The sequence below is a fragment of the Catharus ustulatus genome, chromosome 11, assembly GCF_009819885.2.
Source record: "Catharus ustulatus isolate bCatUst1 chromosome 11, bCatUst1.pri.v2, whole genome shotgun sequence".
In the NCBI taxonomy this organism is placed as follows: Eukaryota; Metazoa; Chordata; class Aves; order Passeriformes; family Turdidae; genus Catharus; species Catharus ustulatus.
Genome location: NC_046231.1, coordinates 4,849,596 through 4,876,336, shown reverse-complemented (window position 1 = coordinate 4,876,336; position 26,741 = coordinate 4,849,596). Strand labels below are relative to the sequence as shown.

Here is a 26,741-nt window from a genome sequence, read left to right as displayed (position 1 = left end):
GAGGGCAACCATCACCTTGGCCTCCTGTTCTTACCTTTCCAGGCAGGGGTTTGATGGAGAGGACCACGTCACATGGCAGACCACTTGCATTGTAGATATTGAAATGAGCTTCAGACTCTTGCCCAACCAGAACTCTGGTGAAGACAAATTTGTTCTCATCTCTGACAAACAGGCCTGTGCCTTTCACTGACTGCAGCTTGTGGCTGAGGTTGGTGCTGCTGCAGATCGGGTACTCCTCAAAAGTTAACATGACATCCTCAATAAATGCTGTGGAGAGACCAGAGGGATGAGCATGGAGATACCTCCCTGATGAATTTATCTGGACCCTGCAGGCCTCTCAGCAGGCTTGATAAGTCCTTTCTGCTCCCATGATTGCTAAAGCCAGGCTTGGGTGGGGGAGCTGGCTGTGAGGATGGAGCTCAGTCAACCTCAGTCTTAGAGAGCATTGTTTCCTTTTATCCTTCCATGCATCCCTCTCAGCCTGGGAGGGATGAATCCACTGGTGGACCTGAAGAGGGCTGAAACATCTGAGGATTTTAAGGTGGTTTCAAAGCCAGCACTATGTCCCTCCTAACAACTGGCCATGCAGGTGACACTGCTTGCACAGCAGTTCCCCTACAGATCAAGCCAAAGATTTGTCCTCCAGGACCATTTTTCATACACTGATCCATCCTGCATTCTCATGTGGAGACCTGCAGCCCTACCCCACTTGCATCATCTGTCTCCACTGAAGCTAAATCCTCCTTGTGGGAAAACCCCAGCTGGGACCCAGACTCTTCTTCCTTCCACCAGCTCCCAACCCAGCCAGGTTCAAAACTGAGCAATGCAAAACTTCCCCTGCTGCAGCGCATGTTTATTTTATTTTATTCTATTCAGTTTATTGTTATAATAGTTTCTTCCTATGTTCTCCTATGCTTTCCCCAGCTGATCTGTCCCCAAACTGTATCCAGCCCTGAAACTACCTCATTTGCCATTCCCTGCTCCTTGTCCACCATTGTAGCCCTGCCCCTTGTTCCAGCCCCTTTGTTGTCCATCACTGTAAGCCCACCCCTTTTCCAGCACCTTCCTTGTCAGTCTTACCCCGGGCCAATCCCTAGTTGTTCCACCCCTTTGGAAATCCCCTATTACTCGATGTCCCATTGGTCCATGTGACCCTTTCTCCTCCCCCTGCTTCCCTCATTGGTTGTAACCCTGTAAAACCCTGCCCTCCACTCCTTCCCTAGGGATCCCTTATTGGTCAGTTGTTCGTATCCACCCCCTATCTATCCTGAGCACACGAGTGCTGGGGGCTCTGTGGCCCTGGACCCTCCAAGTTCGATAAGCTCTTTGAAACCCCAGAAGCAGAGAGCCTTCATGGCCTCCTTTACCCAGTCCTTGACGTGGGCCACACCGAAGAGCTGCCAGCTCTTAGGGTTCTGTTCTGGGAAATGTCACCCCGGGGCAGTTCCCAGCATGGCGCTGGTGTGCTCCAAAGAGCTAGCCTGGGCTCCAGCAGCCCGTGTCATTCCCCCTGCACTGAGCCAGGTCTGCCTCACCCTGCAGAGCTCAGGGTACCAACTGCCCAGTGAGTTCATTAAAGTCTCCAGTGTCACAGGGAGAACAGCCCAACACACACGAGATGTGTACCCTGTGGACCCCACACAAACCAGCAAGTTTCCATCTGCTCTGGAACTGCTCTGTGGGCTCCTGCCTTCCTGGTGGGGGTTGTTACTCTCCTGTCTCTTTGTCCCCAGAGCCCCTGCTTGCTTGGGAGACTCCATTTAGGAAGGGAAGGGTGTCCCTCAGCCACATGGAGGGACTGCCTCATCCAGATGCCATTTTGGGAACCTTCTGTTCTGGGAGAGCATGTGAGAGCACTACTTGATCAAGTCAGGACATAAATTTATTTGAACTAAAGACAATTCAGTGGCTATTTAGCAACTGGTTTCCCCTTCAGGGGCTTTTGAGGGTATCTACCAACTCTCAGCTGGCCATCACATGTTTCTAAAGGAACTTCTGCCTTTGTGGAAGGAGTCAGGGCTTTGAACACTGAAGCAGATCTTTCCTGAAGGACTACAGGAAAACTACTCCTTGTTGAGACAGGAGGAGTGGTGGGAGTGGAGAGATCTCCTACCTGGATTGATATCCCAAGCTAAGTACCGGGCTAATCGGTTTGTCTATGACAATTGTGGTGCCAATGCCCACAGCCTGGACTGAGCAGGTCATCCAAAGGGTGTTCCAAATGAATAGCTGGATAGCATCAGTAAAAACCCCAGTGTCATCCAGGGTTGCTGTGACAGTCACAGGAACCTCACCCCTAGCAGGGATCACTCCTTCTCTGGGTTCAATGATGTAGCAGTGGGGTTTGCAAGACTGTGAGACAAGCATAATATGCATTTAGGATGGAAACCATACACCCTGGTCTCTTGTGGGACATAAGAAAAGGAAAGACTAAAGTGGGGGAGGATAAAAATCATAAACCCTTCTCTAAATTTAAGCTACAGTATCAGGCAACACCAGAGCTTACACAACCTGTATTTTGCCCTCCTTTAACGGACTCACCTAATTCACCCACTTTTGGCCAACCCGAGAGATGCTTATCCTCAGGAGAGTGCTCCTTCCCTAGTATTCCTCTGGAGTATGTGCCAAGGAAAGCTGCTTTCTCTCCCCTGGCTTCTCACAAAGGCTCAAGGCCAGAGGAAGCCAGGACTGCTAAAATCCCAATCCAGAAAACACACAGCTGGATGACACTGCTGAAGAATAACTCTGCAAAACCACTTGAGCAAAACCCCAGTACCAAACAATTCTTTCCTGAGGGGCCATCAGTGCTTCTCAACATCCCCTAAAGGACTGAAGCCCTCACTTCACACGATTATCTGCTGTAGAGAGGTGCTCCAGTGCCCTCTGCTTTGGAAAAGTCACCTCTGAATGGTTATAGCAGAGCAGGTAAGCAGGAAGCAGAAAAAACCCTGCAAGACAAGCCCTCTGGACATGGTGTGGCCTTCCCAAGCATCTTGTCCTCTGGTTTCTCATGCACCTCCCTCTACAGATGGGACAAGAGAGCTGCAAGGGAGGGAGGAAAGGCCTTGCACCAGCACAGCTGCACAGACACAGCTCTGCAGGTCCAGCCCTGGTACGAGCATGTGAAACGCATCCTTTTTACATGCCAGGCGCACCCAGCCAAGGTGCATTGCTCCCTGCAGAGGCTGAAAGCAGGATTTCATTGTGGAGTTAGGGAAAGCTGTCCTGGAAAAATCTCCCACTTTAAGGTTGCATTATCCCCTAAACAGCTGGGAAAGCATCTAGAGAGAGGAAAGTTCATGCCCCTCCTCCTTGGCCCAGGAGGCTGAGCCTGGGCTCTCCCACATGGCCTGATGCTTTATCGAGGGACACAAATAAGTCCACAGTATCAGGTTTTAACCAGCTCCGCAAGTTCAACACACCCAACATGAAGAAGAACAAATCTCAAGACCCTCACAGATCTCCCCCTCTAGCAGACATCTCACCCAGACCCAGCCTACAAGCCCTTCCTGGCTGCACCAGCCCTGCTCCCCCTGCCAGGGGAGTAGCCCAGCTCCTTCTGCCCTACGCAGCCTCCACATATTAAGCAGCCTTTCTCTGCACCTGGTCCCCAAAGATGCTCTTCAACAGCACAGAGATCAGAAGCTGTGGGGGTGCACAACCCCCACATGTCTTTGTGTGGATAAACAGTCTGAGGACAGAGCTTGCACCCTGCTCTCTACTATGAACAGCACTTTGGCACAAAGCAAATGTAGATGGAACAGGGAAACCACAAGGAAATTCATGCTCCCTGGGCAGCAAAGGACCACAGGTTTCTTTTGATTTCAGAGCTCCAAAAATGTAACATGCACAGCTAAAGACCTTCCATAAAATTAACCCAATCCAGACTGATTTCTGCTCCAACATCTCTGCACTTGATTTCACTGAGGGATGCCCCAGCCAAAACCACTCTAGAGCCAGCCTCCTCTTGCCTTACTCAGATGGAATATTGGAGTATCTTGCCTCCTCTCACGGAGGGTGATATGAAAATCTTGCATATAAAAACCAAGTCATGGCTGCTACTGAGCAGTCAATTTCCCGGGAAAACAGCCCCACAGATACTTACCACCTATATCCTGAAGTCTACAGGGTCAAGACCTTCGTTGAAGAGGGTTAAACATTGTGAATTAGTCTCTAGTGCTCGGATCTTGCCAAACTCTATATCTCTTGGAACTGTGTAGATGTCTGCCAGCTGTCCAGAGCTCCGTAATATTATACTCTGTTCCAGGAAGCAGGCAAGAAAAATTTAAAAAAACAAACAAACAAACAAACCAAACCAACAGGGAAACCTAAAAAAGCTTAAACAGTTCACCCCTGCTTTAGTTATTTCTTTATGGACAGCTATCTCTCTCCAGCTGGAATGCTGGGCTTCTGGGAAAAAAAAAAAATAATAACATGTTCACCTCCAAATTAAAATGGATTAACATAAGAGAAACTTTCAAACTAGAAATTGTTGGCCCAAAAGTAAAAACTTTGCAAGAAATTTCTAGTTAAGACCAGGCTACAATCAAACAACTGATTATGCTGGTGAGGAGAAACCCTCCTCATTAAGGTAAGTAGCCTGATAGTTGAAAGCAACTGTTTTGTCAAACTTCAGGTTCCCTGGCACAGTCTACACTGCCTGTCCTTCCTGTTGACTGATTTACATGCAGTGCCACAATGGCCCAGGTTCAGATGTTTGGTGTCATCCAGGGAATTTGGCATCATCATTTCCATATGTTTTAATATAAATTTAAATCCTTGTAACTACTCTTCAAATGCCAGCTTTCCTTTCTTTTACAGAAAGCTCAAGATTCCCACAAGTCTTCTGACATCCTCTTTTGTGTTCAGAGAGATGATAAGACATTTAAAAAGAGATGTTTCCAAAGTTAATAGCATTTAAAAGCTTAATTAACTGAATTTATCCTCGATTCCAGCCTAGATGAACTACATTCTGTGTCAGACACTGAGATTACCACCTATAAAGCATGAACTGTTTATGCTACCAATCCCTTCTGTCTGCCACAGCAGCCTGTGCCTGTTTTCCCCAGAAGAATCCCTGTACACTTTGCACCCTGCCAGGACGAGTTGCACAAAGGCACACACTCCCCTTGCACTCACCCGTGGGTTTTTATGATCCCCAAACACGCCGATAAGACCATCGGTCCGATGCTTGCCCCATGTTTGGACTTCGATCACAACTGGAATCTCTGCAATGCTGTGAGGCTGGACAATCCCACAGGGAATTACAGAGGATCACTTAATTTTACAGAAACAAAGAGGAACTTGTGACTGTTGACTTGCTGGCTTCAAAACTGCTTCATCTAAGCCTTTGTACTTGGAAACCTGCAGCTCAGCTGCAGCACATCTCAGTAACTTCCACTTGGCTACCTAATATTTCCCTTTCTTCATGGTTCCTCCTACAGGCTAAACCATCAGCCTCATTATTCTGCTCTAACAGTTACTGCCTCCGAGATCAACTCACGCCAAGTACTCTGCCTAAGGCTACTGAAAGCATTAGAGCTAACAAGAGATCTGTGCCTTCCCAGTGGAGAGGCAGCTTTCAGTGAGGCCTGTCCCAATATTTCACAGGGTCAGTTACCTTTTTGGGATGACAAGGGAAGCCTTTGAAAGTGCAGTCATAGTTCTGCTGATCCGGTGGGGTGAAGGTCACCGTACCAACAGCCTTGGATGAGCCGGGAATGGACATCGTGGCTGGATACAACTTGAAAATGTTGTTGATATGGCTTTTCACCTTGGGGGAATCCAGAGAGCAGTGTTAGGAGAAAACACCTTTCAACGTGACAGTTTTATTCACAAATGCATTACCGAGAACAGCCTCAGACAGTGTGTCTTCATTCCTGCTTCCCTGGGCAGGCTCCCTCCCAGGGAATGCTGTCCTTGTGCTAAAGCATTGTGTGTTTTGGGTGCTGGCAGCTGCTCAGTATATATGGGAGGTGGGCACTGCATGGAAAAGCCTGCAAATAACCTAGAACTGGCCTTCAAAGAGAAGGAAAAGCCAAGGAGCCCAAGGAAATGCTCTGCTTTGAACCCTGGCATGTCAGTTCATGATAGCCCCTCTCTGAGTGTGCTTCCAAGAGAGGTTCAGAAGGATTCCCTTCTCCCACTGAAGACCCAGATGTGTGAGCCAAAACCTTGCCCAGGACATGCAAAATTCAACACAACTGCTCCCTGGCTCTGCTGCTCTCCCCTGCAGTTTGACCTGTACTGAGCTAGACTTGTCTGGGCCACAGGAAGCAATACATCTGGAGAACAAAACAGGCTCTCACACAGCCCTTAGAGGGCAACCATCACCTTGGCCTCCTGTTCTTACCTTTCCAGGCAGGGGTTTGATGGAGAGGACCACGTCACATGGCAGACCACTTGCACTGTAGATATTGAAATGAGCTTCAGACTCTTGCCCAACCAGAACTTTGGTGAAGACAAATTTGTTCTCGTCTCTGACAAACAGGCCTGTGCCTTTCACTGACTGCAGCTTGTGGCTGAGGTTGGTGCTGCTGCAGATCGGGTACTCCTCAAAAGTTAACATGACATCCTCAATAAATGCTGTGGAGAGACCAGAGGGATGAGCATGGAGATACCTCCCTGATGAATTTATCTGGACCCTGCAGGCCTCTCAGCAGGCTTGATAAGTCCTTTCTGCTCCCATGATTGCTAAAGCCAGGCTTGGGTGGGGGAGCTGGCTGTGAGGATGGAGCTCAGTCAACCTCAGTCTTAGAGAGCATTGTTTCCTTTTATCCTTCCATGCATCCCTCTCAGCCTGGGAGGGATGAATCCACTGGTGGACCTGAAGAGGGCTGAAACATCTGAGGATTTTAAGGTGGGACACCAGGGCTAGTGTGCCTCTCTATCTCTATCAGCAAGTTTAGGTGCTGATGAGCAGCAGGTGGGACCAAGGGAACCTGTGGCCAGTATGTACCTGGGAGGCAGGACTCAGCAATCAGGGTAAAGGGAATGCCCAGGGGATTGTCCTTGGGGTCTCTGCCCGTGATGTCAATGTAGAGCTGCTCCTCACATGTCCCCTCCTGCCCAGCAAGGCAATCCACGGTGATCTTCTGTTGGCCCCATGGAGCGATGGAGCCAGAGCAGGGGGACACCATGAACATGCCAAGAGTGAGGTGATCCTGCAGAAAAAGGTCCAGAGAGGCTGATGGCTAACAGCTGTGCCTTGAGCATCCCAGCAAAGAGTATATCCTGCCTTGGCCTCCAGCCCAGTCCCAGGGCAGTGAAGGATGGCCCAAAGGCCAGCCCCAGGCTGAGACCAATAAGACAGGAGTTGCAAACCTGTCACAAGTGGCAGAGAGAAAGGAGTTTGAGTGTAAAGAATGAAGGTGGTAGCTATGATCATTCAACCTCTAGAGGTAACACAGGAAAACAGAAATAGCTGTGAGAAATGATGGGAGAGAGGTAAGGGACTGGGAAGAAGAAAAAGCAATGTTGTCTGAGCTCTGTGGACTGGGAGTTCAATGGGGATGTTTTTCTTCTGTGGTGTTCACACACCTATGCTGGCTAGCAGCTACCAAACACAGGACCTGCTCCCCTCTGTTGACCCCACAACTCCAGGTCAGAGCCAGAGTACAGGACTGTCAGTGGGACTGAGCAGACACTGGACTCCATCCTGCAGACCACATGCCACCCTATGGCCATGAGCCCCCAGCCTGGGCACAGCAGCATCTTCTCACATCCCCTGCAGCAGCACTGTTGGGGAGCAGGAGTCACCCACCTGTGAGGAGCTTGATTTCAGCTTTGTAGCCGATGCAGCAGATTTCCCTTGCTTTGAACTGTGGAGAAAGCAGAGGTATCTGTCATGCTGAGCTCCCTTGCCTTTCTTTGAGGCCAAAGCTGGCATTCCTCCGCACAGAGGAAAGCCTTCCTGCTCCTGATGGCTCCCAGGGAGCAGCCTGCAGCACCCACTGCTGGACAGAGCAGCTCTATCACCAGCTTCATACTACACATGGGGATACCGAGGTGTTTTTTCACTCCCTCTCCAAGCCAGGGATGCAGATGGGCCCAGGTCTCCTGGCTGCCTGCCACGTACCAGCCATGGGGTGATGCCTTCTCAGACAGGAAGGGTGGTGCACGGCTTCTCGTACCTTGCAGATGCATCCCTGGGGGCTTGGTGGATGCGGAATTTGAAGTTGAGCATGCCTTTGTTCTCCAGCACGACAATCTGGGTCTTCCTGGCGCCCCTGATCATGGCCCCAAAGTTGATGGGTGGAGCAGGCTCAATACTGTACTTGCTGTACACAGCTTTCGCCAACACTCTCAGTGGGATGGTGGCAACAGTCTGGCCTCCTTTCCTTGACCTGGCATCTGTCACCTGTGTCCACAGGAAGGGGTGATAAACAAAGCAAAGAGGCCAGCCTCTACCCCAGTCCCCAGCCTCCACCCCAGGCCTCCATCAGTTTACCCCTCCCTGTATTTAAGTACCTCCTCCAGAGTCAGATTCTCAGCTCCACTTAGGAAGCTTCCCAATGGTTTTGAAAGAATTTGGTCGTGTATGTAGGAGAGAGGATTCTCCAGTTAAAGCCCTCCTTCCATTAGACACCTCTCCTGTTTACGCTCTCAAAACACCGTGTGATAACAGAGCCCGGCGCACGCGGCTCACCTGGCAGTACAGGATGCGTTTGTTCTTGAGGAGCATTTCCCTTTTGGGCTGGAAGAGCATCTCAATATTCACACCAGGCTGGGAGGCAATCAGCATGCCCGACTGAGGCTCAACAGTGAAGTGGGATGTCAAATCTTGCATCCTGAGACCTGCACCCTTCAGCACGAAACTGAAGGGGAGAAAGGAAGAAATGGAGATCTCTGCAGTTAAAAGTATAGGTGCCACCAGCACAGCCAGGACTTCACATAGGACCAGAAAAAAATAGCCAAGGGAGTGTCTAACTCTGCTTAGGGACTCCTGGATCTTGATAGAGAGTGCAGATAATCATGAGGTTACTGAAAGAAACCTTGAGACTGAAACTTTTCATTCACGCCTTTACAGAGTCTCAGAAAGAGAAAGGAGGTGAGCATCAAAGAAAGGCAACAAATCTCAGCATTTCAGTGGCTGAAATATCTGGGGTTCTCCTGTGGGTTCCTGCTGAGTTGTGAAGAACTGCTGGTTTGTGGCTGAATTCTCTGGGAAAACAGTTGAGATTAGAGAGCCCAGGTTTTGTATTTTCCAAGAAGTAGCCAGCATGTAAACAGGTTCTAGCCATTGACAGAGGGAGAAGGCAGGTCTGGGAACCTGAGAGAATGTTCACTACCAGGCAGGTGGACTCACCGGTACCCAATGTTGTATAGCCCTTTGTTCTTTAGAGTCAGGACTTTCTTCACATGATCCAGGACATTAATAGTTCCAAATTCCAAGCTTCCATCTGGACCTGCAGAAAACCCCCAGAACAAGGTCAAACATGGTATTTGTGAGCTGCTGCAGAATACACCAGGTCACAAGCTACATGGAGGTCTCGAACAAAACCCCTTTCAGCAAATATCTGAAAGTGTTGAAAGTGTTTTCTTGAAAGTGTTTTCCAGCTACTTGTCTGCCCTTTCTCACTCAAAATATCTGCAGGCATAGTACCTAAGTAGCTCTGCTTCCATTTCCTCACTTCTGAGCACAAATCCAATTACAGTAATTTCACGAGTATAAGGCGCACCGGAGTCTAAGGTGCACTTCAGGATGTCCGCAAATTTTCAAACTTTGTCCATATATAAGGCGCACTGGCCTAAAAGGCGCACTTTTTTTTTGCAACGAGCATCCACGTGCAACAAAGTAACCAATTAGTAACGAATTGCATGATCGCGGGGTTTACTGGCTCGGCTCGGGGCTGGGTGAGCTCGGCCCTGCTCGAGGCTGCTGTGGGCTCAGCCTCACTCAGCGCTCCTGGGTCACAGCACCCTTGTGTCTGTCAGGTACAGCTCTTCCTGACCCTGTCCCTAACAGCACATGGCTGCAGGGCAGGGCACAGTCCCTCTCACCTCTAGTCGGAGGATCTTCTCAATGATGCCAATCCTCTCGGCCTTGAAATTCAGTGTCACTTCAAACTCTGAGCCGGGATCAACGATGCCGTTATCTTGTGACAAGGAGAAGGCCTCAACAAGGTCATCCAGCCCACTGAACTGCCAGGCCATGAGCACTAGGGTGTCGTTTCTCAGGACCAAGGTCCTGCTGTCAGTCCTGCAGAGACAGGAAGGCACTTGGCATTAGCTGCTGGGTGGTCACACCAGCCTCACCACTGAATGCAACTCGGAGCAGCTCCATCCATGCCCTGGAAACCAGAGTCAAACATTTTCTCTTTGTCACAAATCTTGGAGTGCTTGTGGGATGACTGACCTGTGCAGAAGCAGCTTGTCAAAAGACAGCTTCAGGAGGCTGACCTCCAGCTTCACGTGCACCCCGTGGCAGCAGAAGCTGAAGACCACTGGGTCTGGGTTCTTCTCAATGCAGCAGATGAGTTTGTCTTCCAGCAAGCCAGGAGAAGTGGGGTATGCCCAAATGGTCAGCTCCTGGATGTGGCCCCACAGAAAGAAATAGAAAGAGCACTGTGCATGAGCAGGAGGAGAAGCTCTTGGGCACTTCTACAGTGCCTGCTCTACCTGCCCTTCTCCTACCTGCTTCTCCTCTGGTTTCAGTGACATTCTGGGAGGGTTCAAAAGGAACGTGTCTGCTTTTCCATAATTCTCAAAGGAGAACTGGACCTCTACATCCATGGGGGAGTTGTTGAGGATGGTTATATTCTCTGAGTTGCCAGGACAGTTCTGGACCTTGTACCTGTCCACAAAAGGGGAAAAGGCTGCAGAGGAGACTGTTGCCTTTGCCATACGTCAAGGAGCGCACCATGTGCACCCAAAGAAGTGGTGCTGCAAGACCCAGTTCTAACAAATAAATGAGGGAAATGGATCCCTGTCAGGGGCATGGACACATGCTTGTCCTTGCCTTACTTTGATGCCTTCCCCTGGACTTGGTGCCTCCACCCCAGAAGCCTGATGATGCTCAGGCCACTTCAAGAGATTTTAATACAATGTAAATTCAAAGGAGTTTAGAAAAGCAACAATACACCAGGTACATGGGTTCTTTCCCCTTCTTTCTTGGGGTGCCTTCCCTGCAGGGTATAAAGAAAGGCTGTTGGATAAAGAGTTTAGCTAATCTCTTTCATAAAAATCACAAAACTGCTTTGGATTTCATGGGTTAGCTCAAAGTCTGAGAAAGAAATAGAAAGCATCAATTCCCAAGAGGAATGCAAAAAGATAAGAAACGACCCTTCTCTCAGGTGTGGAAATGTCTTTGGAGTGAAAGGGTTGAAAAGGAAAACAGAAATCCCAGACCATCCATCAACCTGGCTAAAGATTATATGTTTTTTAAACTATTTCCATTTAATTTCCTTTGGCTGCCAAAATAGACCTAGCCCTCCTGAGCTCCCATGGAGAAAAGAACTTAATGTTAAATATTATTAAAAAAACAAGTGACAGTACAAGTAGAAATACACAATAGTTTCAATGACAATATGTTCAAGCAGACTTTATCCAGCAGAGAGGATGCAATGTCATTACAGGAAATTCCTGCTGTACATTCTCTCTGACATCAATTGGCAGGTCAACCATAAAATCTTATAAATAATTACAGATGAATGAAAGGTTTACAAAACCATCTACAGAATAATTGCTTGTTCAGGCTACCTGCAGAGCTCAAAGCACTTCATAAAAGTTCAAAAGCTTCAAAAGCTGAGATATGGAGGGGACAGAAGTTGTCCCCCAAGTCACCTCTGGACTGGCAGCAGCATGTGGCTCTGGCCACCAAGGCACCCACCGGGTAGGCAGAGCAGCTCCTCCAAGGCTCGTTTGCCTCTTATCTTCTCAAGTTCACACATCTGTGGTCCTTCAAAGCCATGTGTCTCCTAGGACTCTGCCAGGGACTGCCCTGGATTGTGCCACCAGGACAGCATGTCTCTCCAAGCATGTCCAGAAAGGTACAAGGCCCAGCAGGGAGCACATACCACTCTCTTGATTTCCCACACAGCAGAGGTCCAAAGTGGAATTGCTTTGTGCTCTCAACATATTCCTGGGCAGAAAAAGTGGGGAAGAAGGAGCTATGAGATGCTCTAAGAAAGAAATGTAGTCAGAAAGCCATAACCCTTCCTGGTGGCTGAGGTACCATCTGCCTTCCCAGCTGCCAGCACAGGAAGAGATGCTGGGCAACCTCAGGCAGCACGATCTGTCCAGGCCAGAAGCCCCAAGGGGCAGCCTTGGCTGTGAGTGCAGAGGGAGAGTGGGAGGCTGCCAGGGACCAGCTTTACCATGGGTTCTGGATGATGCTGGGGTACAGGCCGGTGCCACTGCAGGGCAGCTCGTACTGGCGCTTTGACTCCACAAGCTCAAACCTCAATGTCTGCTCAAACTTCCCTGGCTTTCTGGGGTAGAAGTGGACCTTCAGTTCCACCTCACCGTGGCTAGGCACTATCCACCGGTACCGTTTCAGCCTGGCAATTAAAGAGGGGCCTTCAGATATTGCTAAGGAGCAAATGACACAAGGAGGGTGCACTGGCCATCCCATGGAGGCACTGGCACAGGGTCGCTGTGGAGCTGGAGATGATGCACTGTATTTAGCAAGAGGACCAAGAAGCAGATGCATCACCTGCTCCCGTGTGGCTCACCTGAGGAATTCTGTGGGGATTGAGGCTCTTTTCAGCACACTTTTGCATCTTGTTGCACAGGAATCCTGGGGACTTTCTGTTCCCTGTGTGGAGATCTGTTTCTCTTTTGGAGAGCTGTCTCTGCTGGCCGCTTTACCTGTCTTTGGTCGGCCCGCAGCAGAACCGCCCTTCGCATCTGGGGCCTTGGCCTAAGGGGAGAGAGACAAGGGAGGGAGAGGTGAGACATCCCCTGAGACATCCCCATCCTGGAAAGTAAAGTGGGTGTTTGTTAACCAATGGAAGAGACAATAAATAAGTCAGTCCACATGCCCAGGGACTTGGTCTTTCTTATTGGTGTTTGTTTTACCTAGGACACCCCTTCTCACTCAGGACTCTCTCCTCAAAGGAAGTTAATGGTTTTAGGTGATTTTTTCCCCCTCATCTTACAGAACTTTTCTGTGTCCCTCAGAGCTGTCTCTTTTGTCCCCTCCCTGACAGAAAGGAGACCTGCAGACACGGGGCCCCATCACATCTTCACTACCTCTCTGCAATGATCCTTCTCCATCCAGCCTGTCCCCCATGCCCCCATCTAGCCTGGTCCCTGCCCTGGCACCTTCAGTGCCAGCACCACTGCAGCACCCACCAGCTTGTCTTCCATAGCAGCACCTTCCGGTGCAGCAACGGTGAAGGGCTTCACATGCTCTGCAGAGCCCAACCGCTCCTCTGGGTAGCTGACTACAGAGAAGACAGCAGCAGGGGGAAGGGGAGGCCCTTCGGGATGCAGTCCCAGATATCTCAGCATCTAAAACAGAAGAGAAAATCCTGTTTATACTTCTCTCACCTTCATCCCCTTTAAAGGCACTGAGCTTTTGGCAATGAGGTTTTTGATTTATATGAAATACAAGTACTTTGTTATGCCCAGTGGGGTGAGCAGGCTCCAGAGCAGAGGCAAGAGCTACAAGAAGGACGGGGAGAGAAACCTCTCCTAAGTGACTCAGCTGAAGAAAACAATGACCATGAGCTGCCCTGTCCTGGGACCGCTTAGAATGATTTCCATGCTGAGAAAGTCTGAACAGATGGGATACTTGTACACAGAGCACTCCCACCTTCTGCCCACTGAGGGATGGTGATAACCTCCCCATCCACACAGATGCTAGAGAGTCATTGTGGAATGTCATCAGGGGCCTGGACAAGGCTCTGTGCCATTATCACTGGGGGTACACAATGCTCTAGGGCCCAGGACCACAGCAAGCTCAAAATCTGAGCCTTGCAAGATTTTACCTCGTCTTTCGTTGGCAGCCTCCCATCCCTCAGGATCTCGCTAAACATGGCCTTCGGATCTGTGACCTGGATGTCCAAGCACGGCACCTTGACATGCTTGTCTCTGACTCCTTCTTCTGCAACTTCACTTTGTGTCTCTAGCTGAGATGATTGAAGACTCCTTTGGCCTCCACTTTTTTGTTCAGGCTTCTTCTCCGCCTTTTCCTGAGGCTTATTGGTCTTCTGACCTTTGTTTTCAGCTGAAGACTGGGATGTGTTTCCGTTTTAGATTACAGGTAACTGCACAGTACCCTGAACCCTGTCAAAGTAGGTGAGAACCTGTGCAATGTCCCGCTGCGATAGCTCATAGATCTGAAACCTCTGGATCAAGTTCTTATCCATCTCAGCCGTTATAAGGTCTCAACTGTGCAACCTCCCTCTTAAGGCACACCCAGACACCTCCAGCCACTGCCCAAGGCTGATCCACCAGCTCTCTGCACTGATGCCTGAAAACGCCCTTTGCCTCTTGATTTCCCAGTTTAAACCACATCCCAAATTGCTAACATCTGCTTGTCCCTCCTACAATTCTTTCTCGATTCATTCAGCCCCCTTCTCCCTGGGCATGGTGTGCTCCTTAATGAAAATAATCCTATCAGTCAGAAAACAAAGGTTGTAGGAACTTCTCTCCTGCAAGACAGGCTCTTGACAGCCAGATTCCCTGCTGGATCCCAGCTGTGACCAAGGCAAACTAGTGCTATCTGGCATGGAAATGATTTGAAGAGGCTGTGTCCATCTCCTTCCCATGAAACCAACTTCAACCTGAGCTGAAAGAAGTCCTGATACACAGGCTTGCTTCAAGCAGCATCACCTCCCAGCTCTACACTCTTTCTGTGTGTCCTGAGCTGGGCTGCCTTGCTGGAGCAGAGCTTGCCTACTTCTGCAGCTGCAAGGAAGCCTAAATCACATCAGCTTTTATGGGTGGTGTCCCACCATAAGGAGAACCCTGGCAGATCAGCATTGCATAGACTTTATCTGTAGCAGGACCAGGACCCAAACCAAGTGTTTGCCTATGCCCCACACCTGCCCGTACCACCATCCCACTGTTTTGGTGAAGAAAAAGATGATGAAGAAGGTGCAAATCAAAATCATAGACTTAAAGACACTTCTACAGGCAGTGCCAAGGCAAGCCCCACAGCCCAGCTCCCTGCAGGCAGCATCTAAACCAGGAGGGCTCATGTCCTGGGGTGACGTTATGGTGGCCTGTATCCCCAATCGTGTGTCCTGTTTAAGTAGAAGTTTGTTTAGTCTACTTATCAGTTGGCTCCCCTCCCCCATGTCTGTGCTTGGGAGGCTAGCTCTGCTGCTCGGCTCTGCTGCTTGCTGCTTGGCTGCTTTGCTGCTTGGCTGCTTTGCTGCTTGGCTGCTTTGCTGCTTGGCTGCTTGGCTGCTTTGCTGCTTTGCTGCTGCCGCATGCCAGCCGCTTCTGGTAGCTTTAGTTTGTTTTTGCTTATTAGTTAGGCAGTCCAATCTTTTCTGTGGACTGTTCTTTGTTCTTTTCCTTTTTTCTTTTCTGTACACTCTTTAAACCTGTTTGGACCGGACTTGGATCACCGAGGGACACCGGGAACCCTGCAAAGCTGAGACCTGCAGCAGTCATCCTGCCCGGAGACTAACGCTACCTACAGGAGAGACTTTCCTTGAGCTTGTCACCTCCTACACCGGTGAAAAGTTTTTGTTTGTCATCAGGGGTTGTTAATTTACCTCTCTCGTGTTGGGAGTGTTTTGTTTAATTAATAAACAGGTTTTTTCCACTTTTATTCCTCTGAGGAAATTCTTTCCCGAACCCAGTGGTGGGGGAGGAGTCTTGGGGGGTTGGTTTGTTTGTTTTTTTTAAATTTGCCCTAAACCAGGACAAATTTTTTTGGCGCCCAACCTTGTGGGCAAGAGAAAGTGGAAAAAACTTCGTTCTAATAATGTTGTTTGAATTTATAATGTCTCTGGGGGTGGAGGCTTGCATGTATTTTTGCTCTTTAGGGTTTTTTGAGGTCTTAATACCTCTATGGTCCTTGGGTTTATTTTCTCACCCAGAAATAGCTCCGGTGTTTTCCCTAGTACGCAGTTTCTGCAGCAGGGGGGCAATGACCAGAATATCCATTGGGCTGGGCTTAGTTGTAATGGCTTGTAGGAGGTTTATAAAGATGCTGGAATCTGTTCCAGGAATGTATGGTTCATGGTTATGGTTATGTGCACAGTTTGTTAGAGGAGAAGCAGGGGATGAGGCTTTTCAGCCTTTGTTTTCCTTCGTCTCCCCTGAATTTTTTACATTCCTATTAGAGTATGTTCAGTTTCCCTTGAATGCTAAAGAGACCATCTTTCTGCTGTTTAATGTAGCAACCTTGCTTTATACAGTATGCAGCTTCTATAGGATAAGAGCTGAGATTTCTAGAGGGGCTGATGTGACTCCTGATTTAGGATTAGAGCAAAGTGTGAGGAATCCTGAGTGGTGTGGGAAATGGGAACATATGGGTCAAATCTTGAAGGAATTTTCAGATCCTATAGTCTGGGACTTTCCCCCTGAACAAATTCAGAACCCAGATGAGGTGGCAAAATACCTTAAAGAGAAATGCCATGATAACTCCAAGGAGGAAAAGATCATTGCAGTGAGCTGGTCCCTGGCATATGCTTATCGCACTCTGCTAGATACTGTAGGGCAGCAGGCAGAGGAAAGGGGACAGGGAGATAAATCAGCCACTATCCCAGTCACTCAGGCTGCAGCCAACATCCCAGGCTCAAGGCCAGCAGCTAAACCAGACAGTAAGCCTCAACCAGTGGCTGTTGCTACGAGCACGAGAAGTGGGAAATCCACAGACAAGACCAATCGACCAGTGGATGATGATGATGATGAGGATGCAGGAGAAGGACCCTCAGCGCCCCCTGACATAAAACCAGGAGTCAAAGCAACTGGTACAAGATCAGAGGCCAATATTGAATCCTTTTCCCTAAAGGACCTCCGTGGTCTAATAAAGGATTACACTCGACGACCTGATGAGTCTATAATTAGTTGGTTGGTCCGTCTTTGGGATGCTGCAGGCGAGGCTACAATTCTGGATGGCACTGAAGCGAGGCATTTGGGATCCCTGTCACATGATCCTGTCATCGATCAAGGAATGATGAGGGGGACTAACCCTCACAGCCTCTGGGCACGGGTCCTGGACAGTGTAGCACAAAGATACCTGTGTGCAGACGATCTCTATATGCAGCAGACGCAGTGGAAGACTATAGAACAAGGAATCCAACGCCTGAGAGAAATGGCAGTGGCAGAGATTATCTTCTCAGATGACATAACAACTAGGAATCCAGACTTGGTACCATGTACATCTGTGATGTGGCGAAAACTTGTGCGACTTGGGCCACATGAATACGCTTCTGCTTTGGCAATAATGAAGAGGGATGAGAGGGATGAGACCGTGCTCGATATGGCAAAGAAGCTCCGAGCATATGCAGATGCTGTACATGGTCCAACACATGCCAGAATCGCAGCTGTGGAAACACGTCTGCAGAAATTAGAAGACAAGATAGAGGAGAATCATAAGAGACTCAGGGATGAGATTAAGGAGGACCTTCTCCAAATCTCGGCTGCACCAATTAGAGGCCCTGGTATCCAACGCAGACGTTCCCCCGATGGGGAGAGAAGGTACACCCCACGGGCTGAGCTGTGGTTCTTCCTGCGTGATTGTGGAGAAAACATGAGGAGATGGGATGGAAAATCTACTGCTGCTCTGGCACAACGAGTCCATGAATTGAAGGAAGGCAAGACTCAAAGAGGAAATTCCACCAAAAGGAGAGCAGCTCCAGTTGCCCGTAGCCGAATTGCCAAGTATGATGATGATGACGACATGTCCGATCCCCTTGAAGGAACCTCCAAAACATGTGCCCAAGGAAAGAAGGATAAACAGGCTTAGAGGGGCCCTGCCTCTAGCCAGGGTGAGGTGAGGGAAAATCGTGTTTTCTGGACTGTGTGGATCTGTTGGCCTGGCACATCAGAACCACAAAGGTACAAAGCTTTAGTTGATACTGGTGCACAATGCACATTAGTTCCATCGAGATATGTGGGGGCAGAATCCGTCTCTATTGCTGGCGTGACAGGTGGATCCCAGGACTTTACTTTGGTGGAAGCTGAAGTGAGTCTGACTGGGAAGGAATGGAAAAAACACCCCATTGTGACTGGCCCAGAGGCCCCATGTATTTTAGGCATAGATTACCTCCGAAGGGGGTATTTTAAAGACCCAAAAGGATTCAGGTGGGCATTTGGGATAGCAGCTGTGATGACAGAGGGCATCCAGCAATTGAACACCTTACCTGGACTGTCTGAGAACCCAACTACAGTAGGACTTCTGAAGGGAGAAGAGCAAAAGGTACCAATTGCCACTTCCACAGTGCATCGCCGACAATATAGAACAACTCGAGATGCTGTAGTTCCCATCCATAAGATGATCCGAGAGCTGGAGAGCCAAGGGGTGGTCAGCAAAACCCACTCACCCTTCAATAGCCCCATCTGGCCTGTGCGTAAATCTGAAGGGGAATGGAGATTAACAGTAGATTATCGAGCGTTGAACGAAGTGACTCCACCTCTGAGCGCTGCTGTGCCGGACATGCTGGAACTGCAGTACGAGCTGGAATCCAAGGCAGCAAAGTGGTACGCCACTATTGATATTGCCAATGCATTTTTCTCCATTCCCCTGGCAGCAGAGTGCAGGCCTCAGTTTGCCTTTACATGGAGGGGTGTGCAGTACACCTGGAATCGTCTGCCCCAGGGGTGGAAGCACAGTCCTACCATCTGTCATGGACTGATCCAGGCTGCACTAGAGAAGGGTGAGGCTCCAGAACATCTACAATATATTGATGATATCATTGTGTGGGGGAGCACAGCAGCAGAAGTGTTTGAGAAAGGAGAGAAAATCATCCGAATCCTCCTGGAAGCCGGCTTTGCCATCAAGAAGAGTAAAGTTAAGGGACCTGCTCGGGAGATCCAGTTCCTGGGAGTGAAGTGGCAAGATGGGCGGCGTCAGATTCCTACTGATGTCATCGACAAAATCACAGCTATGTCCCCACCAACCAATAAGAAGGAGATACAAGCTTTCTTAGGTGCTATAGGTTTTTGGAGGATGCACATTCCTGAGTACAGTCAGATTGTGCGTCCTCTTTACATGGTTACCCACAAGAAGAATGATTTCCATTGGGGCCCTGAGCAGCAACAAGCTTTTGCCCAGATAAAGCAAGAAATTGCTCATGCCGTAGCCCTTGGCCCAGTCAGGACAGGACCAGATGTAAAGAATGTGCTCTACTCTGCAGCTGGGAGCCATGGTTTGTCCTGGAGCCTGTGGCAGAAGGTGCCCGATGAGACTCGAGGCCGACCTCTGGGATTCTGGAGTCGGAGCTACCGGGGGTCGGAAGGCAACTACACCCCAACAGAGAAGGAAATCTTGGCCGCCTATGAAGGAGTCCAAGCTGCCTCAGAGGTGATCGGCACAGAAACACAACTCCTCCTGGCACCCCGACTACCAGTGCTGGGGTGGATGTTCGGAGGAAAGGTTCCCTCCACCCACCATGCCACCAGTGCTACATGGAGCAAGTGGATTGCCCTTATCACACAGCGCGCCCGGATTGGAAAACTGAATCGCCCTGGGATTTTGGAAGTAATTACAAATTGGCCCGAAGGTGAAAGTTTTGGTGTCACAGATGAGGAACAAGAACCAGTGACACGGGCTGAAGAAGCTCCGCCATATAACCAACTGCCAGCAGAGGAAACTCGTTACGCTTTATTCACCGACGGTTCCTGTCGCATCGTAGGGATGAATCGGAGGTGGAAAGCAGCCGTATGGAGCCCCACACGACGGGTCGCAGAGGCCACTGAAGGAGATGGTGGATCAAGTCAATTTGCTGAACTCAAAGCCATTCAGCTTGCCCTAGACATTGCCGAAAGAGAGAAGTGGCCGAAGCTTTATCTGTACACTGATTCCTGGATGGTAGCCAATGCTTTGTGGGGATGGCTGGAAAGATGGAAAGAGGCGAACTGGCAGCGTAGAGGAAAACCAATTTGGGCTGCTGAAGAATGGAAAGACATCGCTACCCGGTTAGAGAAACTACCTGTGAAGGTTCGCCATGTAGATGCCCATGTCCCCAGAAGTAGAGCTAATGAAGAGCAGCAAAACAATCAGAAGGTAGATCAGGCTGCAAAGATAGGGGTGTCAAAGATAGACCTTGATTGGGACCACAAGGGAGAATTGTTCTTGGCACGATGGGCCCATGATGCCTCAGGCCACCAGGGTAGAGATGCCACCTATAAGTGGGCACGAGACCGAGGGGTGGATCTAACCATGGACAGTATCACTCAGGTTATCCATGACTGTGATACGTGCGCTGCCATCAAACAGGCCAAGCGGGTGAAGCCCCTCTGGTATGGGGGGCGTTGGTCCAAGTACAAGTATGGGGAGGCCTGGCAGATTGACTATATCACACTGCCTCAAACCCGCCAAGGCAAGCGCTACGTGCTGACCATGGTGGAAGCCACCACCGGATGGTTGGACACCTACCCTGTGCCCCACGCCACTGCCCGAAACACCATCCTGGGCCTTGAGAAACAGGTCCTTTGGAGGCATGGTACCCCTGAGAGAATTGAGTCTGACAACGGGACTCATTTCAAGAACAGCCTCATAAACAGCTGGGCTAGGGAACATGGCATCGAGTGGGTGTACCACATCCCTTACCATGCACCAGCTGCAGGTAAAGTGGAAAGGTACAATGGATTGTTAAAAACTACTTTAAAAGCATTGGGTGGGGGCTCTTTTAAAAACTGGGAGCAACATTTAGCAAAGGCCACCTGGTTAGTTAATACTCGAGGCTCCACTAACCGAGCAGGTCCTGCCCAGTCTGAGTCCTTTCATATAATAGAGGGAGATAAAGTCCCAGTGGCCCATGTCAGAGGTTTGTTAGGAAAGACAGTATGGATAAATTCTGCCTCGAGTACAGACAAACCCATTCGTGGGATTGTTTTTGCTCAAGGACCAGGTTGTACGTGGTGGGTAATGCAGAGAGATGGAACAACATGGTGTGTGTACCTCAGGGAGATCTGGTTGTGGGGTGACACAAAATACTAGATCACACAGGCATGAGATGGAAGTATTTAATTGATGAAGTTTTACATGGTGTTTAGTAGTGGACTCACGATATGGAGATAAGGGGTGGAATGTCCTGGGGTGACGTTATGGTGGCCTGTATCCCCAATCGTGTGTCCTGTTTAAGTAGAAGTTTGTTTAGTCTACTTATCAGTTGGCTCCCCTCCCCCATGTCTGTGCTTGGGAGGCTAGCTCTGCTGCTCGGCTCTGCTGCTTGCTGCTTGGCTGCTTTGCTGCTTGGCTGCTTTGCTGCTTTGCTGCTGCCGCATGCCAGCCGCTTCTGGTAGCTTTAGTTTGTTTTTGCTTATTAGTTAGGCAGTCCAATCTTTTCTGTGGACTGTTCTTTGTTCTTTTCCTTTTTTCTTTTCTGTACACTCTTTAAACCTGTTTGGACCGGACTTGGATCACCGAGGGACACCGGGAACCCTGCAAAGCTGAGACCTGCAGCAGTCATCCTGCCCGGAGACTAACGCTACCTACAGGAGAGACTTTCCTTGAGCTTGTCACCTCCTACACCGGTGAAAAGTTTTTGTTTGTCATCAGGGGTTGTTAATTTACCTCTCTCGTGTTGGGAGTGTTTTGTTTAATTAATAAACAGGTTTTTTCCACTTTTATTCCTCTGAGGAAATTCTTTCCCGAACCCAGTGGTGGGGGAGGAGTCTTGGGGGGTTGGTTTGTTTGTTTTTTTTAAATTTGCCCTAAACCAGGACAGCTCACCAATAAAATAGAGATCTCTATCTCAACAGAAGAAGGTTCTTCCTCTTTTGAGAGCCAGGGAGCTAAGAGTGGCCATCGCTGTGTTGCTTGTGGCCTTTGCTATCAAACACCTCTGAGCTCAGTCCTTGGAGCAGGGCAACCCTTCAGGGACACTACCCTGAGCAGTAACTCATGGAAGGCTTACTCACCTCTCACTCCGTAGATGCTTCCTTCCCTGGATTATTTTATCCACTAGAGCTTTCTTCTCCTCAGGGAGGGCATAATACTTATCATCATCCATTTTCAAGATATGTCCCACATTTCTCTGAAAAACTTTTTTCCACTGCAGCCCTTTAGCACAAACCAGAGGAGAAACCATGAGTGATTACAAGCAGAGCTGGGTGCTCTGGGTCAGCTGCAAGGATTCACAGCTTTTCCCAACCCAGCCTATCATATCAGGAGATGTTGGGAGCTCATATGCCTGCTGCAAAATTCAGACAATCCCCCAACTATGACTGGGCAGTGAGTTCCTGTGCTTTGCCTGGCATAAGTGCACCAAGGCTGAGGACAGTAATTTGTTACTGAGCTACAGCAGCTTGCACTTGTGCTCAAGCTTTAATGTTAGAGATTAGGGAAAGTCTTAAAAATTCACATCTCCTGCAACTCTGAGTTCTGGCTACAGTCGTCAGAGTCCGCCTGACCAGTATTCCAGGTCAGGCAACCATCGTCGAAGAGGGGTTGTACCCCAACCCTAAACCTTGGGGGGCATTTGTTTAAGTTGTGGTGACCCCAGAAAAAAAATTTCAGAGAGTTATGAGATTGCCTATGTTAATACATCATACATATTCCATACTCATTTCCCACTTAATTATCACCACTCCCAGTTCCTAGAATGTTCTCCCTTCCATGTATCCCCATTGGCCCTCAGCTGAAGCAGTGTTCCACCCAACCTACCCCATTGAACCCTACCTTCCCTTGCTCTGCCTCTGCACCACTTTCCCCTGTACCCATTGGAACCTAACCTCAACTCCACCCCCTCTCTTGCCCCACATTTATACTCTGGACCTCCCTTAATCTTGGTCTTCGACCACTGGCTCCTAAAGAAACCTCATCCCCTTGGTTATTACATATATTCAGATTTTTAGGCCTTGTCCCACATTTACCTTCATTATTATTGAAGCGCTTTATGTTACTAAGTCATACTGCTCTTCTTTTATTTTAGCCTTAATATCTGCGAACCCTAAAAGAGATTGTCGGGGACCACCCTCAACCCCAATATACACTGAGGCAGAAGGTGGAAAGATTAATAAAAACGTTTCTTCCAAGCTCTGCTGCAAATCCAGATACACAGAGATAAGGCTGAGGGCTTGACAAAAAAGATTTGAGAGGGAAGGAGATATCTCACCTTCCTCCTCTCTTTTAGCTTCCCTCTTCTTTCTTTCATTTTCTTCCTTAGTTATCCAAGAAGCACAATCCTGATGCAGGTTCACCATGTAGATATGATGACGATTCTTGACAGCTTTGAATACACAGAGCAGAGAAGATTCCAGGCGGCTTGCAAAGAGGCTCTCCAAGCCATCAAAGACCACTCCCTTGTAGCAGTCTTCACGCTGTGAATAAAGGGAAGAGCAAGTCAGCCATTGCACACAGGGCGCTCGCAGCTGGACAGTAAACCCAGATGTCAGGGCACCAGCTATCCTTGTTCCAAGTGCATTAGTTAAGACCAATTTGGATATGTCCTTAGGCCCTGCCAACTAAGGGCATGTGCAGTTTCCCCCAGGGTTCCCTGCACACAGTCCAGGATGCTCCAACAGCATGGACAGACCTCCTCCTCCTCCTCTCCGAGTCATACCTCACTGCCTGTCTCTCCAGAGCAGGAATGTCTTCTTTTCCCCCACCCCACAAACCTTCAGCCTCTCACAGAGGATGTCCACCAGCAGGTCCTCGGGCAGCACACAGCTCAAGCAGTTCAGCTCTTCCCTACGACTGCTGATGATGTTCAGCTGCTGCGGCGCAGGAGCAGTGGAAACTGTGAACTGGAATGTGGACCATTTTAAGGAAAATAAATTGCGGTGGAAAGTCCTGAACAACTCCCACTGCTGGTCTTTGAGCTGGGGCTCCTCACTAGTGGAGACTAGAACAATCCTACACTGCAGGCTGCGGGGGCCCCAGGGGATGGTCCTGGAGGACCCATGCCTTGGCCAGCAGAGACCCAAGCTTGCAAGCCTCCAGTGCAGCCTCCCAGAACTTTGGTCACTGCCTGCAGCCACACTAGCCAGGACTACACTTCACCAGCAAACCACTGAAAACCAGTGCAGCACATTCCCAGCCCAAGTCATATCCAGCCTACCAGCTGGGCTTGGCACTATGGACTCACATACCAGACCTGGTTGGCACACAGCCTCCACTGTAAGCAGCCCCTGTCCCTCTCAAACACAATGCAAAGGTCCAGGCATCAGCCAGGGCAGATCGTGTTTACCTTTTTGTCGGGTTTGCTGGCTGGCTCCTTCCTCTTTTGTGCTGAAGGAGACTTGCCTTTGGCATTCTTGTTTTTTTCCCCAGAGGCTAGTTTATTCTTGTTCTGATCAGTGAGCTGAGACTTTATTCCTGCACAGGGGACAGATGGTTCAGGGGGTCTTTGAAAAGCAAGTAGGAAACCTTTCCCCATGATGGGCACAACCTTGGGCCCTGGAAGGAGCATGGCACTTTTCCCCCAGTCTGCAGGGCAGCACTGTTTCCCAGAAGCATCTTCTCCCCTGCTTCTCTTACCAGCATGGTAAAGCACGCCATCCCACACTTGATTTCAAAGCCAGCACTATGTCCGTCCTAACAACTGGCCATGCAGGTGACACTGCTTGCACAGCAGTTCCCCTACAGATCAAGCCAAAGATTTGTCCTCCAGGACCATTTTTTATACACTGATCCATCCTGCATTCTCATGTGGAGACCTGCAGCCCTACCCCACTTGCATCATCTGTCTCCACTGAAGCTAAATCCTCCTTGTGGGAAAACCCCAGCTGGGACCCAGACTCTTCTTCCTTCCACCAGCTCCCAACCCAGCCAGGTTCAAAACTGAGCAATGCAAAACTTCCCCTGCTGCAGCGCATGTTTATTTTATTTTATTCTATTCAGTTTATTGTTATAATAGTTTCTTCCTATGTTCTCCTATGCTTTCCCCAGCTGATCTGTCCCCAAGTTGTATCCAGCCCTGAAACTACCTCATTTGCCATTCCCTGCTCCTTGTCCACCATTGTAGCCCTGCCCCTTGTTCCAGCCCCTTTGTTGTCCATCACTGTAAGCCCACCCCTTTTCCAGCACCTTCCTTGTCAGTCTTACCCCGGGCCAATCCCTAGTTGTTCCACCCCTTTGGAAATCCCCTATTATTCGATGTCCCATTGGTCCATGTGACCCTTTCTCCTCCCCCTGCTTCCCTCATTGGTTGTAACCCTGTAAAACCCTGCCCTCCACTCCTTCCCTAGGGATCCCTTATTGGTCAGTTGTTCGTATCCACCCTCTAATCTATCCTGAGCACACGAGTGCTCGGGGCTCTGTGGCCCTGGACCCTCCAAGTTCGATAAGCTCTTTGAAACCCCAGAAGCAGAGAGCCTTCATGGCCTCCTTTACCCAGTCCTTGACGTGGGCCACACCGAAGAGCTGCCAGCTCTTAGGGTTCTGTTCTGGGAAATGTCACCCCGGGGCAGTTCCCAGCATGGCGCTGGTGTGCTCCAAAGAGCTAGCCTGGGCTCCAGCAGCCCGTGTCATTCCCCCTGCACTGAGCCAGGTCTGCCTCACCCTGCAGAGCTCAGGGTACCAACTGCCCAGTGAGTTCATTAAAGTCTCCAGTGTCACAGGGAGAACAGCCCAACACACACGAGATGTGTACCCTGGCAGTGGGCACAGGTAAATGTTTGGAGAAAAGAGTTCATCTGTAGCATGTCACTCATTGGAAATTTCTCTGGGAGGCTGTCCTTTCCTTCCTCTCGTTTGCAAGGTTACAGTCATAGTCAGTCCTCTAGTGCTTAATCAGCCACTGCAGAAGGCTTTTTGCTTGTTAAAGTGTGCAGCTGTTCTGCCTGCTGCCCATGAGGAGCAAGCTCGATTCAGCTTAGAGGAAATATATTTGGGAAAGAGACAGATGTACTTCACCACTCCTAGAAAAACAAACATGTGCCAAGAATGGTGGCAAATGGGCTATGAAAGAACCCCTGACTGTGCCCTTAAAATTTATTTCTGTTTTTGTTTTTGGACAGGTCAGAGATCTGACTTCACCCCTGTTCCCTAAGAGACATAAGGATTAAAAAACTGCTCTGAGTAAGCAGAAGTGGAAAGTCATGGTGGGTTTCTCAAGCACTGACTCTGAGTGCAGCATTTCTCCTCACCAGCATTACCTTCATCTTCGCTTTTCAGCTCCATGGCAGCGTTGGTGCAAAGCTCCCGGGCACAGCACCCTGCTTTGCTCTGGTCATTGGCAATGGCCTCTTTCACCACGGTGTCAATGGACAAGTGCGCAGCGTCGTAATAGTGACACAAGGCTGCTGCTACCTCTGTCTTTCCTGAGAGAGAGAGGAGGACTGCTTGGGGACAGTTGCATATGAAGCATTACAGGGACAGGCCCTGGAAAAATCTTGAACAAGATTTCAAAGTTAAAAGGACAATGGGAAAGCAAGTGTTCCTCTGGGGAGGCCATGAGGGAGGCAGCTGGAGCGTGGGTACAAGCCCTGAATTCTAGAGCCCAGAGGGTCATCTCTACCTCCTGTTTAGCTGAGGACTTTGCCTTAAGCGCCATGCTCCACCAGGATGTGTTCCTCCTGCCTGACCCTCTCCCTGCAACCCAGGGCTGCAGCTCACATACCTGTCTGGGGTGGCCCATGGATGATGACAACAATCCCTCTGTCCTGCTGTGCTTCACACCTGTCTGAAGATGAGTCAATGCCCAGGTGCCGCATGACAGCCCGAG

At 49.5% G+C, this 26,741-nt stretch overlaps 4 protein-coding genes across 10 annotated transcripts in view; all 4 read right to left on the bottom strand.

Annotated features, from left to right (window-relative positions):
- Positions 1 to 250, bottom strand: part of LOC117001524 (cyclin-dependent kinase 20-like) — a 5,884-nt gene extending 5,634 nt beyond the window's left edge. Inside the window, exon 1 of the mRNA XM_033069939.1 lies at positions 35 to 250. Coding sequence (XP_032925830.1) covers positions 35 to 250 — 216 coding nt within the window. The remainder of the gene's footprint in view (positions 1 to 34) is intronic.
- The window catches only part of LOC117001317 (hydrocephalus-inducing protein homolog), an 11,776-nt gene extending 2,300 nt beyond the window's left edge, over positions 1 to 9,476 (bottom strand). For 2 of the 4 annotated variants that reach the window (XM_033069558.1, XM_033069556.1), the window contains exons 1-10: positions 9,308 to 9,476; positions 8,648 to 8,816; positions 8,133 to 8,359; positions 7,763 to 7,820; positions 6,959 to 7,163; positions 6,353 to 6,585; positions 5,621 to 5,773; positions 5,140 to 5,244; positions 4,106 to 4,258; positions 35 to 267 (exon numbers count right to left, since the gene is read on the bottom strand). In XM_033069558.1, coding sequence (XP_032925449.1) covers positions 4,109 to 4,258; positions 5,140 to 5,244; positions 5,621 to 5,773; positions 6,353 to 6,585; positions 6,959 to 7,163; positions 7,763 to 7,820; positions 8,133 to 8,359; positions 8,648 to 8,788 — 1,272 coding nt within the window. In that variant the 5' untranslated portion in view covers positions 8,789 to 8,816; positions 9,308 to 9,476 and the 3' untranslated portion in view covers positions 35 to 267; positions 4,106 to 4,108. Of the gene's footprint in view, positions 1 to 34; positions 268 to 4,105; positions 4,259 to 4,873; positions 5,245 to 5,620; positions 5,774 to 6,352; positions 6,586 to 6,958; positions 7,164 to 7,762; positions 7,821 to 8,132; positions 8,360 to 8,647; positions 8,817 to 9,307 lie in introns of those variants that run through there. The other 2 variants (XM_033069559.1, XM_033069555.2) reach the window with 2 other exon arrangements.
- On the bottom strand, positions 9,188 to 13,328 carry LOC117001321 (hydrocephalus-inducing protein-like). Its single transcript, XM_033069570.1, has 6 exons — positions 13,297 to 13,328; positions 12,675 to 12,862; positions 10,636 to 10,795; positions 10,358 to 10,530; positions 10,003 to 10,201; positions 9,188 to 9,407 (listed from the first exon to the last, which is right to left on the bottom strand). The coding sequence occupies exons 1-6, from the start codon at positions 13,309 to 13,311 to the stop codon at positions 9,357 to 9,359; spliced, it is 786 nt and encodes a 261-aa protein (XP_032925461.1). The 5' UTR covers positions 13,312 to 13,328; the 3' UTR covers positions 9,188 to 9,356.
- On the bottom strand, positions 13,329 to 26,738 carry LOC117001320 (hydrocephalus-inducing protein homolog). 4 transcript variants are annotated; one of them, XM_033069565.1, is made up of 8 exons: positions 26,637 to 26,738; positions 26,173 to 26,337; positions 24,264 to 24,391; positions 23,692 to 23,820; positions 23,190 to 23,394; positions 21,994 to 22,135; positions 13,935 to 14,180; positions 13,329 to 13,455 (listed from the first exon to the last, which is right to left on the bottom strand). In XM_033069565.1, the coding sequence occupies exons 1-7, from the start codon at positions 26,728 to 26,730 to the stop codon at positions 14,072 to 14,074; spliced, it is 972 nt and encodes a 323-aa protein (XP_032925456.1). In that variant the 5' UTR covers positions 26,731 to 26,738; the 3' UTR covers positions 13,329 to 13,455; positions 13,935 to 14,071. The 4 variants fall into 4 exon arrangements, with proteins under 4 accessions (XP_032925456.1, XP_032925459.1, XP_032925458.1 ...); XM_033069568.1 differs by lacking the exon at positions 13,935 to 14,180; XM_033069567.1 differs by lacking the exons at positions 13,329 to 13,455; positions 13,935 to 14,180 and adding an exon at positions 21,031 to 21,206.
- Positions 26,739 to 26,741: the final 3 nt, after the last annotated feature.